A 15150-nucleotide genomic window follows, 5' to 3' on the forward strand; every position below is an offset into this window, starting at 1 on the left:
TCTTTGCGTTAGCTGAGGCTTCATTATCAACCCTATCTTCTGAGTCCCACAGGACAACAGGCATAGAAGAACACACACACACACACACACGCACGCACAAACATAAACACACACGCACAAACATAAACACACACACATACGCACACACAAACACACACGCACGCACGCACAAACACACACACACACGCACGCACACACATACCAGACTAATACACACACTCCAAACTGATAAAAGGGTTGTCTGACAGTTAACGACAGAGAAAATGTGTTACTATGGAAACCAGGTCAGCAACGTGACCCCAATTGTCATTCAAACCAACTCATTCTGGCCTCTACTTTCAGGCTTTCATCCTTTTGTCTCGACACAAACCAAACCAAATATCTGCATATGTTGTACTCACTGATAGGGTCTACAGCATATTTCACTTTTAAATAATATGACATGTAAACAGAAATGTTAAATATACAAATATACAATAATTCAGTTCAGATAAGCAGTCAGAGAGAGATAAAACAGGACGCAGGATTGGACTTACTGGCTGTGCTGGTGGCATACTTGGCACTGCTGGATCGGCCACGGATGATGGGCTTGTTGGCCAACTGCATGGGGGCCTTCCTCGGCATGTTCTTCGGATCCGGCACCGAAGCCTTCCGGACGGAGGTGGTGGACTCGGAGCTTCGGTTGGAGAAACCGGTGCGCGGAGCCGAAGCCTCGGTGTCGCTAGGCGTGGTGAAGGAGCTTGTCCTCTTGCGTGGCAGCGCCAGGAGGTCCAACCGCGAAGGCTGCCGCTTCACCTCCTGGGGTGCCCGCGTTCCTGGCATTGCTGGTGTTCCAGACTCGTTGGCGCTGTGCCAGGTCCGCTCCGTTTCCGGGCCCTCGTTGTCAGAGGCGTCCCCGAGGCGAGCGCGGCGAAGCATGGATGCCCGGGTGGGGCGCGGTGCCGACAGAGAGTTGGACCGAGCCAGTGCCTGTGCCACGGTCCCACCGCTCCGGCCGGCTTTGGTCGGCTCCTCCCTGTGCAGGGGGGCGGCGCTCTTCTTCCGGACTACGGAGGGCCGCAAGCCGGACTCCTGGTCGGAGGTTATGGAGTCGGACCAATGGCGTGTGCCTGCTCCAACTCCCACCGTGGTCAAGCCTGAGAGCTGGTTGTCGTCGCTGTAGTCCATGGAGCCGTGTTTGCCAACGCTGTTGCGCACGCCCAGTCGGGGACGCCTGAAGGAGGAGGAGGAGGAGGAAGAGGAGGAGGGATCGGCTGGGCCCACCCCCCGCTTCTCATAGAGTTGAGTTCGGGCCGAGCTTGGCCGTCTCGAGTCCTGATACGCCTGATCGAGAAGAGACCTCTCCCTGTGGACGCCCCCGGTGGTGTATGACTTCTTTCCCGTTCCGGAGGCTGATTCTCTGGAGTTCTTGCTGCTGCGCTGGCTGACTGTGCTGGCGGTGTCCACATCAGACTCTCCGGAGAGGGAGTCCTCCACTCCAGCGGGGGTGCTAGCAGGTTGCTGCTGACTGTGGCTCTGCACCTGCAGCTTAGCCTCCAGGGAGGCCAGGACGTCCTCAGTCTCCTTCAGGTAGGTGTGCGTATCCTGGGTGCACATACCACTGTCCTTTGAGAAGGTCTGGTTGGAGATGTTGGGTAATCTCTTCAGCTGACTGTCGTCTCCAGGCCGGCTTTTGGTGTAGCTTTCCTGCCTGGAGAACGACGGGGAGTTGCCACCCTCACTCCGAGCGCCGTCTCGATCCTGGCAGTCCAAGCTGGGCGGAGAAGCGTTTGTGGCACTGGTGGGCCTGTGCTGCCTGGTCATGGTGACATTGGAGAACTTGGGATGGTCGTCCTGATCTCGCTCAGGCTTGGACAGGCTGTCCTCAGAGCTCACGCAGAAGGACGTGGACTTGGTCGAGGACGCATCCATGGTGTCGGATCGCCTCCTGGACCAGGTCTTACTGCTCCTCGCCGAACTGGACCTCCTCCCCTGCTCCACCACAGAACTGTCATCTGACTTGCTGGCGTCGCTCAGGCTGTCCGGGTCCAGGTCATCCTGCACATGGAGGTGCTGAATGTCCTCTTTCTGCCGAGGGCTCTTTGACTTCCGACCTTTAATGTCAAAGGTGGCATAGGGGTCATGCTGGACGTGGATGCTGGGAGGGGTGGTGTCGGTCTTCTCTTGTGACGGCAGCTGCGGAAGGACGCGACGTGAGCGGGTGCCCTCGGTCTCGGAGCTCTCAAAGCTCCTGTTCAGCATGGCCTGATGGATGATCCGGACCCCACCTGGGAAAAACAAACGGACATTATCAAGACTTTTGTATGGCATCGTAACATGGGACAAGTGAAACTTTCGAAAGAAAACCACTCCATAGAATCACGCTTGGAAGCTTTGATTTGATATAGGTTAAGGTATAAACACTGTGACTGGGCCTGATCACAAACCAACATGTATATAACATGCTTACAACACAGTGAATTTAACAAAACATTTTTTTTGCTAAACACTAGTTCTATTATTCTAAATCATATGATTTTCTTTGCTTTCTTTATTTGCTTTTATTTGCTTTCACTTGAATGAGGAGGCAAAATGAGCTGTGATGTTATGCAGTGAACTTTTCCAATGTCTCACCAGGACTTGAAAGGTCCAGCTGAGCAGGGATGTCAAAGAGACCCGTCACTGGGTTGGAGTCCGAGTAGCTGTCTGCCAGACTGGCCCACCTTGAAACCCACCTGGGGCCCCCCGGGGCCGCTGAAGACTCCGACTGGCCCTGTAGAAGAAGGGGGGGATGTTAGCGGTTGCTACATGGGTCGGACTAAGTAAGAGTAGTTGGTTTAGGGGCAGGTTGTCTAGCACAACTGCACTTTTGTCTGTGGATGGATAGGAGATTTATTTTTGAAATGAGGACTTTTTTCTGCAGGTGAAAACTTCACTGACAAATACGGTGCTGCATGGCACAGATGCTAAATGCAAAATAATTACCTATGAGCATGATTTAAGTTTTAACATTATTCGAAAGGGTTCATATTCTTGAAGTTAACACACATAGTTGAAACCAGAAAAAAAAGCCTAATTTCACAAAGAAAGTCCCATATCCACCACAGAGTCCATCACCAGTGAGAAGACACAGGACTTCACAAATGAACGATAAATCACCAGAAAAACAAAACAATGGGGTTGGAGAGAGAGGGAGCGATGAAGAAGAATCACCACAGACACAAGACCAACTGGCAGAGAATGCAGAGGACTGAGCTTCCGCCTATGAGGATGGCAGGCTGACCCACTGATTGTCTGAGTGATTGGTTTGACTGGTAAGGTTGACCAATGAGATGGATCAGAGTGGAGGACACATGGTTGAGAGGAGAGCCCAAATTAGTTTTTTTTTTTTTTTTTTTTTTGGAAGGTTTTACCTGCGCTGGGCCCAGGGGCGACTGGCTAAGGCCTGCTGGGTAATTGCCCTGGGTGGGGGCAGTACTACTTGCACTATGTGGGAGGCTGCTAGAGTGGGCCTCCCTGCTGCGTCTCCTGCCGGAGAGCTCGGGCCTAAAGGCCTCGGGGATGGGCTGGGTGCTGAGATCGGGGCTCTCCACAACACCAAACACCTGTCAGGAACAAAGCACTAGTGAGAGAGAGAGAGAGCAGAGAGAGAGAGGGGGGGAAACAGAGAGAGAAAGAGAAAGAGAGAGAGAGAGAAGAGAGAAGAGAGAAAGAGAGAGCAGAGAGAGAGAGAGAGCAGATAGAGAGAGAGAGAGAGCCGAGGAAAGGGAAGACAGGAGAGGGTGCGGCCAGGGCAAGACTCAACCTGCACCAGCGGAATAGTTGAAACCAGAATAGGCTACGGTACCGACTTTGCTAGACAAACCGGAAACCTTACAAAGAGAAATTAATCTTAAACTGAGGAGATTGTTTTGTAAAAATCTTTTGAAATGATGACTAAAGTGCATGTTTTTAGTCCTGCAAATCTGAGGTTACAACAGCAAACCAGAGTCAATACTCAACCAACTCAGAGAATGACTTGACTTACAAATGTCTTTCATATTAAAACCTGACAATCTGTATCTTCCCAGTAACTGTGGATCCCATCATATGAAGAGACTTCCTAATAACTGACATGAGTAGTGAATGACTGTGAAACAGTACTAATAGGTCAACCCAAACAAACTGAAACACTCAGGTCAAGCAGGAGAGGGTTTCTCAGGCGATTAGCGGCGATCTCCATCCTGCCTCTACAAATAGCACTGGTCTCCTGAGTTTCAGGCTCCGTGCTGCTAATGAACGTTAGCCGAGCACAGCACTCAACTGAGAGGGCACTGAGCAGTATGATGTTGCAGAGGGTGGATGTTCAGTCAGCTAGTCAGCTCTTGCTCAATACGGTCACTTTGTCACTTTTTGATCCTGTGATCCTGGACACTACTTGCGAAGAGGAGTTGAATTACCCTGCTCAGAATAAGAGTTTTGCTTAGATGGGAAACCTATGCAGAAACCAAGTCTGGTTAACTTAGGCTTCCGCCAGAGTGCTGGGTACCACTTAACCTGAGTCACCACCAGAGTGCTGGGTACCACTTAACCTGAGTCACCACCAGAGTGCTGGGTACCACTTAACCTGAGTCACCACCAGAGTGCTGGGTACCACTTAACCTGAGTCACCACCAGAGTGCTGGGTACCACTTAACCTGAGTCACCACCAGAGTGCTGGGTACCACTTAACCTGAGTTACCACCAGAGTGCTGGGTACCACTTAACCTGAGTCACCACCAGAGTGCTGGGGGCCACTAAAATGCTTGTCTTTTTTAATTGACCCCTTTCAGAAATGTGTTTGTTTTAGGGATCCCTGCAAATTAAGGGCTTTATTTACCTGATCGATCGAGTTGCGAGCGTCTTCTACCTCCTTGTCCTGGATTTCCCCCTCTATGGTATAGGTGCCGGCGTCGCTCAGACTGTCCTCCTCCTCATTCCTGAAGGCTCTGGAGCTGTTGGGGTCCGGAACCGATCCTTTCAGGGACATCAGGGACACTTTCATAGGCACGGGGGGTTGCTGGGTGGCTGAGGTGTAGTGTGACCGGGACACCGGGGTGCTTCGCTGGGACGGTGGGTTTGAGGAGACAGCAGAGGCCGGGGTGGACGTTGGGGGTGAGGAGGAGGAGGATGAGGAAGGGGCGGCAACGTTGGTGGCTGACGGAGGCCGGGACTGGCGGAGGAACTCGGCGGCGAATTCCTGCGCTAGCCTGGATCGGCGACCCACGCTGGCAAAGGGCCGCGTGGAGGCTGAGCGTGAGGAGAAATTGGAGGAAGAGCTGAGGCGGATGTCTGTCTTCTCCCGCCGCAGGGAGCCTGCCCGCTGGAGTCCCCCCGAGGATGAGGAGCCTTTGAGGGGGACGGTCAACTGCTGCGTGGGAGGGTTGGAGCCCTGTGCTGCAGTACCTCTCTCACCCAGTAGGGCGGCACTCTTCTTCTTCTCCAGGCGGCTCTTGAGCGCGGTGTTGGCCTCGCTGGGCCCCATGTTGGTGGTGAAGGACTGCGACCGCTTCTTGCGCGTGTTGTCGTCGAAGAACTCGATGACGAAGGCCTGCTGGGGGTCGCCCCGGGCTTGGCTCTGGGGTGAGGAGGACAGGGCCGGGGTGGAGGAGGTAAGTGGGGGCTCGATGGCGGGAGGGGTGGAGAGATCAGATGGCGAATGGCGCGGCGGTTGAGGTGATCTCCGGGTTGTGGCCGGAGACAGAGAGTGCAGACTCTGCTTCTCCTTCAGAAGAGGATCCTCAGAATCGCTCTGGGTCCCATCTTCATGCTGGTGATCTGTCCAAAAGAGAGGAAAAAGACCATTATATAAGCTTTAGTTACACGTACAAAAAGTAATGACTAAAATCTTTATGCATACATCCATGCTACATTCATGCAGCAGCCATACAACTCACACAACCATTCACTGACTTGTGTTTACACTGGTTTTGGAACTCAGTTTACACTGGCCTCCGCTTAAGGCTTAAGAAATTAGACGAAGGTAATCTCAAGCCTTTCAAATCTCTCCTCATGATCCCACTGCTAACCAATGGTGCATCAGTTAGTCACCTACACTGTCACACTCACACATTCACCCACACACTCACCCTTGAGAGCCTTGTTGTTAATGGGCAGGTCACTCTTGGTGCTGTACAGGTCATCCGCCCGTGACTTCCTCCTCATCATGCCGACATCACTCTGCACCAGCCAATCGGCAACCTTGTTCTCCACCGACATCTCCTGCGGGGGCGTTGACGCAGACTCTCCACCCTGCTGCTGCTGCCGCCGCTGTCTGAAGGAGAACTTGGTCACGTGATCCTTGATCATCATCTTGCCTGGCGCGCAGTCGTCAAACTCGATGGTGAAGGATGCGTGGCTCTGTACCACAGGGGGAGTCTGGGGAGGAGGGACTGCTGGGATCGGCACAGGCACAGACACAGACACAGGCACAGACACATTCTGGACCTGGATGTCTGTGTCCTTGGTGGGGATCTCCTGGAGTTGGGACTCGGCCGACTTGGGTCGGGCCGGCTGCTGGAACTCCTTGGTGGGGATCTCAAAGTAGCTGGGCTCACGGCGGTACGAGTAGACAGGCTTGGCCGTCTCGTCGCCATGACACCCGTTAACCCCCAGCTCCTGCTCCATGCCATCCTTGGCGTCGGCTGTGGGAAAGATTTAGAGATTAATCGGCGTTGATCAGGGATGTTTTTCTGAGCTGCAGCTGAGGCACAAAGAGATAGAGATCGGACAACTCATTGCAGCAAAGCAGGTGAGAGTTCAGCACTGCGCGGCACCTTATCTGCTTTATATTTAGCCAGCACTGAGCCTGGTCTGGTCGAGGGGAAAGAAGGCAACTACAGTAAGAAAATGCAGACACGCATACACATATACATACATATACCCAATGCACACATGCACACATACGCACACACACGCACACACAGACACACTCATATACATGCACACACACACATGCGCACACACATACGTTCACACATACGCTGCGCACACACATACGCACACACACACAAACAGAAACAACAAGTGACAACAGGGAACTGCTAAAGTGTATAAACAGCATAAGTAATGGGAGTCCGTGCTGCCGAAACAGCAGACGGCGCCTCCTGCGCTTGTTTTTGAAGGCAAAGAGAAACGGAACGACTCCCAGTGGCTTTGCTAAACAAAACTCAGTCACGCTTCAGCCCGTCCACCAGCGCCAGCTGGACCTCGCTGCAGACAAGCCGCTCTGGGAAACTAGTCTGAAGGAACATAACATTGCTCCAATCCATTCTGTCTGGAACAAGACTCTCTGTGTGTGGTAGTGTGTGTGTGGTAGTGTGGTAGTGTGTGGGTGTGTGTGTGTATATGTGTGCTTGTGTGTGTGTGTGTGTGTGTGTGTGTATGTGTGTGACTGAATAAGCATGTTACATATTAAATCAATGTGGGAATCAGTGTGTGTGTGTATGTGTGTGTCTGCGGGAGTGTGCGCCCATGACTAAAGACATACACATCTATTTGTAGGGGTACATGTGTGCTTGTGTATGCATGTTTGTTTGAGAACAACTGCTTGTGGGTGTGGTGTACTCTTTTAATTGTGTTTGTGTTGGTGTGTGTGTGTGTGTGTGTGTAAGTGTGCATGAGACCGAAAGACGACCCTCCCTTTCCCCTCCCTCTGCCTCAGACATGCTCTAATCCATCACATCATCCAAGACTTCAGACCTGATGTGAGTTATGCTTCACGGCAGTGGAGCCTGAACCTGCAGTCCAGCTCTACATACAACTAACCCAGTCGTGAACTCACCCAGCTCATATCCTCAGCTTCACAATGATCAGATCATATGGATTCAACTAACCCAGTCTGCATCACCCAGCTCATATCCTCATCTTCACAATTATCAGATCATATGGATTCAACAGATCAACAGGATTAAATGTGTGTGTGTGTGTGTATCCATGACAGAAGGATTGTCGTTGTTTTGACATACATTCCATACATTAGGCCCAAGAAATTCTCTCTAACTGAAGAGTACGGAGAAAAAGACTGGTGTTGCTAAATTAAGGCACAAGGCCAAGAGCTGAGGGACAGAGCAGATGGAGAGGAGGAATGTTTGGTTAATGTGTCAGTGAATAGATGTGTGTGACTGAGTGGGTTTAGGGAGTAAGTGTGTGTTTGGGGTTTGTGTTTGAGTGTGTGTGTATCATTTGATCCTCATTACACACACACACACAGACAGAGTGAAGGAGTTAGTGACAAAGTAAATGAGAGTGTGTGTTAGCATTTATGGTTTGCGTATGTGTCAGTATTAGAGGTAGAGACACGGAGGAAGGAAGGAAGTAAGGAGGAAGTGTGAGTGACTGAAGGCCAATGCCCACTGGTGACGACAGGCAGTGTAGCGTTATGGATTGCACCTAACATTCTGAAACACCCATTAACAGTGTTAGCCTCAAAACCGTGAAAACATCACATTATTTAGCGGTAGTTAAATTAGATAGGTTAAAGCATAACAATTACAGAAACACAGCGTTTTGGTCATATTGAATTTTACAATGGCTAGCTAGATATTACTGCCATCAAGTCTTCCTTCTTATTAGCTAACTACTTGCTACATGAGCTGGGTAACACTAGTTAGTTTTGTTCAGTGGTAGAAAGTAACTAAGTACATTCACTTAAGTATTGTACTTGAGTGTTTCCATTTTATGCTACTTTATGCTGCCACTGCACTACATTTCAGAGGGAAAAATTGTACTTTCTACTTCACTATATTTATATGACAGCTTGAGTAACTGGTTTCTTTTAAGATGAAGATTTTACATGATGGATCATTTAGCAAGCTTTAAATACTTAAAATACAACACATTGTAAAAGATTACGCCAGTGGCTTCCGACCTTTTTAGCTTCTGACATCTTACAAAAAGCAGTGTGTAGTTGGGGTGTTGTTAACAGCTCAACCAAACAGTGATTTCTTTCCTCTAAACTTCACATGGTTTCATTTCAATAAATGTTTAAATTGTCCAATATCTCACCAAAAAGAAAAAGTCTGAAAAATGAAAACAGAATGGAGTATGGAGCATTTTTACATTACTCTATTAGAGTTAAGGATCTGAATACCGGTACTTCTTCCACCTTTAAGTGTGGCAACGGTTGCTAAGGAAAGAAAAGTCATACGTTTAACATAGCACCAGGTTGGCTCAAATTGTTGAAGAGGGTACAGATACAGGGATTGAAACAGAAAAACAAGCAATTTGGACCTGATGCCCGAGAAATAGAACTGTGTTCTAAACTCTGAAGTTGACGCGCATCACACACTAACATTTAAAAAGAACTGGAAGTGTTTTTATGCACGTCAGACAACGTCAATGGGCGTCGACATTAAGGGTGTGTGCTTCTTGTCAGGTGTGTATTCTGTGTTGATTTTGATGCTTATGTGTGCCTGTTTATGTGTGTGTGTGTGTGTGCAGACCTGTGAGGTCGCCATCGGACTGTCCGGGGTGCTCCTCATCCTCTCCCCACCAGGAAGGCTGCCCATACAGAGGAGTGGGCCTGGACATAGGAGCCTCTGTGGACACACACACACACACACACACACACACACACACACACAGAGAGACACACACACACAGACACACACACACCCACACACACACACACATAGACAAAAAGAAGATTGTCAGTTAGTCAGCAAATAGTGTCCAGACATAGGATTGTTATGAAGATCACAGGCTGTCTGACGTGCTTTACAGCAACAGTTAAAACCATAACAGGGTGATGTAAAGGGTTTTAGTCAAAGAGTTACGCTCCATTTTCATTTCTATGCTGGCAATAAACACACCAAGTCAAACCATTCTTTCAGTTTCACCCATTCATTTACATGTTTTCATATAATTATAGGAAACTATAATATATATATTATATATATATATATATATATATATAGACACAGAGATATATTATCTGAATATGTTAAAATGTATAAATGCATGTAATATAACATGGCATATCTAAAATCATGTGTAGTCAGACCACCCCAGCAGTTAAAAGCTGCAGATCTTGTGTAGGGGGATTAGACAGGGCTGTTGTGTAAAACCCTACAGACTGGAGGCACCAGAGAGCAGCAGGGACAAGAGGACCAGAGGACATGAGCCCACCATATTCAGACACCCAGCAGACACACAGCTTAATCTGCCTACTTAATCTGCCTACTGAGCCACACACATACACTCTCTCTTTCTCTCTCTCACACACACACACACACATACACTCTCTCTCTCTCTCTCTCTCTCTCTCTCTCTCTCTCTCTCTCTCTCTCTCTCTCTCTCTCTCTCTCTCTCTCTCTCTCTCTCTCTCTCTCTCTCTCTCTCTCTCTCTCTCTCTCTCTCTCTCTCTCTCTCTCTCTCTCTCTCTCTCTCTCTCACACACACACACACAAATACACTCTCTCTCTCACACACACACACAAATACACTCTCTCTCTCTCTCACACACACACACACACACACACACACACACACACACACACACACACACACACACACACACACACACACACACACACACACACACACACACACACACACACACACACACACTCTCTCCCTCTCCCTCTCTCTCTCTTACACACACACACACCGAGCCACATATACACACTGGGTGTAATCCCTCGGAAAAGAGCCAACATTGCTCCTAATCCTAATCCTGTCTTTTCACTGGAGGTGACAGAATACAAAAAAATCAATTAAAAAGTGAGAGAGATCGAGCTGTGCTTAGCCTGGGCTGTTAGAGTGAGGGGGCAGATGTATGTGAGAATATGAACTAAGAGATGGAGAGATGAATCGGAGTGAAAGAGTGGAGTGTGTAAACGGTGCACAAACAGAGCAGTCATCAGATGCATGACTTATGATGAAGCCAACGCGGGTGTATCGTCTTTCTCTAATGACGTCAAACAGCTGGTCTGGCCACCCGCCATTTAATCCATCTACTTGTTTACTTGTCTAAATGAAAAAAAAACACACACACACATATACTGAAACATAGGGGGATGGTGTGTGTGTGTTTGTGTGTGTGAGACAGAGGGTGCTGAAATGGCACATTCTTGACCAACCGAGCAGTTAAAGCACAGTCAGAGAATCAGAACACACACACACACACACACACACACACACACACACACACACACACACACACACACACACACACACACACACACACACACACACACACACACACACAGCTTCGCTGCCTAAAAAGAAAAACCAGACATGATAATAACAAACATCTAACAAAGTCTTTCATCTGTCTCAAATATTGACTTGTGTTTATCTAATCTTATCATTCCATTATCGCATGTTTGTCTTCCACTCGCTGTCAGGACAACAGTACGACTGTTTGAGTTTTGACACAATGTCTTGCACAGTAAGCCCGTACTGCTCAGGGACACTATGCTACGAGCTGGATGTCCCTGGACCTCTGGCCTGCACTGGAAAGAATGAGTGCCATGCGCGCAGTGGGTGTGACATGACAACACCCCGCTCGCCTCGGAAAAAAGAGAGAGATGGCGCGTGAATGCAAGAAGAGGGGGTGAAGGAGGGAGGGAGAGGGGAAGAGGGAGAGAAATAAAAACAGATGGTATAGGAAGAGACAGAGACAGACAGTGGGAAACATGAGAAAATAGATTAAGAGTGAAAGGGAGAAGAGAGAGGGGGGGGATGTCAGAGAATGTGTGTGTGTGTGTGTGTGTGTGTATGTATATCTGAGACAGCTGACCTCTCTTTCAACAGTCACTCCTCTGGGATGACGGAACCAGACCACTACACCCACAGCCTAGGGCCACACCTCAACAGGCCCAGCATACACTACAGACGATGAGGGCTTGTCCCAAAATAGCTAAATGGGAAATGGTCATTTTTTCAAATAAAAGTGACACCATAGTGACCCCGAGCGATCAGTGACTCTACCTCAGCCAACCGCTCCTCAGAGAAAGCTAACATGCACCCGACATGGCATCTCAAACACGTGTAGTACGTTTGGTATTGGTCAAACGCTACAATAAAAGACTCCACAACCTGGCTGACCCAAGTCAACCTTGAATCAGCCATCAAGCGCAGAATGTCTTCCAAGCACAAATGCCAAAAGCCAACCTTGAGTTAATTATCAAGCGCATGATCTTGTCCAAGGACAAACACAGGGGCAAAGACCTGACTAAACACTGAGCTTGCTGATTGGTCGACCCCTGTAGCAGGTTTAGTTTACAGCCTGTCAGTGAGTCTCATGAGGGTTAAAGGAGGATGAAGAGGAGGAGGATGATCTCTTGGTGCTCATTATGGGAGGGGGAGGAGGTGGTGCTGGTGATCACCTGCGCACAAGAGAAGGAGGAGGGTGGAGGTGATGTCCTGCTCTGGAGCCCGTTAATGAAGGCAGGGAGCAGGGGCTAGTTCCTCAGCTGTGATCAGACTGGATAAAAGGTCTTCATTAAAGCGCAGCAGCGCTCCGCACCACACTGAGCGGAGCTGAGCTAGCATGATGCTAATGAGACGAGATGCCTGCCACGGGGGAAACGGGGGTAAGGCCCAGGAGGGCAGTTATCAGGGAGAACAGGGACAGGAACAGGGCAGATGCCTCACACGGGGGGGGGGGTGCTTTTAAGGAGACTCTGGGGTAATTTAACACTGTTTTGATCCTGCTGTATATTAAGTTTTCTTAATAGTACATTATAGTGTCTTTATCACAATGAGTATTTTGTGAATACATTTTATTACACGGTACTAACACTAAACTAAACCTAACCCTAACAACATGTTCTTACAACTCTTCAAGCCCCAAGGTGCCCCGTGGGGAACTTTTTGGTATTTTGATTAATATATTTAAAAATCTCTGCGAGTTTTTGTCCTAGAAACATAAAACTAACACCCACAGCAACCTTGAACCCTTTTCTTTTAAAATATGTAAAGTTTGAAACTAAAATATAAATAATCACTTTGTAAGGACAATATTACGAATCCCTTGCAAATTTCAGCCTCTGAGTGAGGTTTCGACCCTCCCAATAGCAAATGACAACTATTCATATGATAAGGAGATGGTAATTCAGTGATCACTATTGGGTCGTGATGTGTCAAGTAAACCTGTAGGAACAAAGACATTCCAGGCCCATTACGTCATGGCCATTGTTCTTGACCGAGGTGTCCCAGAATGTTCACACCTTTCTCATCAATATGCATAGTGGTCTAAGTGAAGGAAAGTGTCACATTGTATATTACTTAAAATTAGTATTGAAACCACACACACTTTCTGAATGATGAACTCACCTATGTGGAGGAAACACCTATGTTTACAGGGCTCAGAGTAAAAGAGAAAACTTCCAAAATATTAACAATGTGTTTTTGTACAAAGTCTGAGCACCTCTAAAACTAGATTTAATTTTAGTGTCTTTAGATTTCATTTTAATAAAAAAACGTTTTTTACTACATTCCTTTTACTCTCATTTTATTATTGCTGAGGTGTTCTAGAATATAATCATAAATGCCACTTTTGCCTCATGGTTTTTAGTTAGGTGAAATATACAAAAATATCAGGCATGGCAGACTACCTAACATAGTCAAAAAAGAGCCTTGGGGTTGGAAGTGTATTATATATTATTATATATTAGTATATTATACTTATTGATCAGTGAGTTATTAATTACATAGTACCTCTGCTTACTGAATATAAAGTTAAGTGTGGACCCTTACGTAATGGATAATCTATTTTTGTCATTTGTGTGAAACTGCCAAGACTGTTACAGATTGCTAGTTTCAAAACCTTTGATTTAATTTTAGGGAATCAGGCAATATGTAAACATAGCTTTGGTACTTAACAAGGAAACTGTGTGTGTGTGTATGTATGTGTACTACAGTGGCCTGTTTCACTGTGGTGAAAGGAAAAAAATGGTTCCAATCCATTAAGGGCAAAAAGCACCAGTGTCTCTGGGAAGGGAGAGTTTCCCACCCGCTAGTTGACACATGAATGAGGGGCATTGAGTCCGGCCAGGGCCTTAAATCCAACATGACTCAGGCGCAGGATCTCTGCCATGCTTTAAACACACAGGCACCGTGAACTCCAGCTCCACAATAACTGGCCCTGTCTGGGCGACTGGAGATCCTCTGATGCCCTGACAGAGGGTGTGTTTTACTGACGACCATTTACAGCCTCTCTCTCTCTCTCTCTCTCTCAAACTGTTTGCTAAACGGTGTAATGGCTTAAGCATTCCAGGCAGAACCTGCTGAGGAACTGGGGAACTAGAAAACACACATTGACACGGGCCACAAATCTGGTTATGTATCCCCTGGGAAGAAAAATTCAGACAAACATCGTGCACAAAAATCATAAAAATTCCAATAAGAAAAAAAACATAAAAGCTTTTAGGTTACCCAGAGTGCGCACACACACACACACACACACACACACACACACACACACACACACACACACACACACACACACACACACACACACACACACACACACACACACCATTCTAAATCCCAGCATGACACATGCATCAGAGACAGAGGAATTACAGGCACCTGCAGAGGCACGGCGGTTTATCCCTGGCAGAGGGCAGGGTGGCTGGTGGGCGAGCTGGACACTCAGCCAGCCAAAGCTCACTGTATCCCTCATCCCCAATCACTGTCCTCAGCTGATCATGCCAACCAACACACCCCGGATAGGTCACATGCCTGAACAGCCTCTCAGCTCTTAAAGTTAAAGTTGAACATAGCGTCACTCAGACCAGAAAGAGGGAGCGAGACCGCGAGAGGGGGGTGAGCGAGAAAGGGAGAGAGAAGAGGAAGCGATAAAGAGAGAGATTGAGAGAGTGAGAGTGAGAGACTGAGGGAGGCTATTTGTTCATTCATCTCTGTGTGCATGCTGGAACATGGTCGGGCAGAATTCAAATAAGCTGAGACCTTCAGACTTCCTTCTCCCGAAGCACATGGGTCTGGGCTTGGGCAGGCAGGAGAGATAACCAAATGACTGACCGCACCTCTGTACTGTACAGAACGCCGCAGTAAAGCAACACATGAAACCCCGCACACAACAGATGCAGGAGTCCTCAAACTATGCCACTCCTAACTTGAGACCAAGTAGAGTGAGACGATGGGAAATGAAAGTCCTCGTCTCAAATGTCTCTTGTCGCCTTA

General features: G+C 48.1%; 1 protein-coding gene across 5 annotated transcripts in view; it reads right to left on the reverse strand.

Annotated features, from left to right (window-relative positions):
• cep170ba (centrosomal protein 170Ba) overlaps positions 1 to 15150 on the reverse strand; it is a 30584-nt gene that overhangs the window by 6824 nt on the left and 8610 nt on the right. For 4 of the 5 annotated variants that reach the window (XM_031579968.2, XM_031579965.2, XM_031579967.1 and 1 more), the window contains exons 7-12: positions 9441 to 9536; positions 6087 to 6641; positions 4838 to 5775; positions 3393 to 3584; positions 2614 to 2752; positions 537 to 2267 (exon numbers count right to left, since the gene is read on the reverse strand). In XM_031579968.2, coding sequence (XP_031435828.1) covers positions 537 to 2267; positions 2614 to 2752; positions 3393 to 3584; positions 4838 to 5775; positions 6087 to 6641; positions 9441 to 9536 — 3651 coding nt within the window. The remainder of the gene's footprint in view (positions 1 to 536; positions 2268 to 2613; positions 2753 to 3392; positions 3585 to 4837; positions 5776 to 6086; positions 6642 to 9440; positions 9537 to 15150) is intronic. The other variant, XM_031579969.2, reaches the window with a different exon arrangement.

The sequence above is a fragment of the Clupea harengus genome, chromosome 14 (genome assembly GCF_900700415.2).
Source record: "Clupea harengus chromosome 14, Ch_v2.0.2, whole genome shotgun sequence".
Lineage (NCBI taxonomy): Eukaryota > Metazoa > Chordata > Actinopteri > Clupeiformes > Clupeidae > Clupea > Clupea harengus.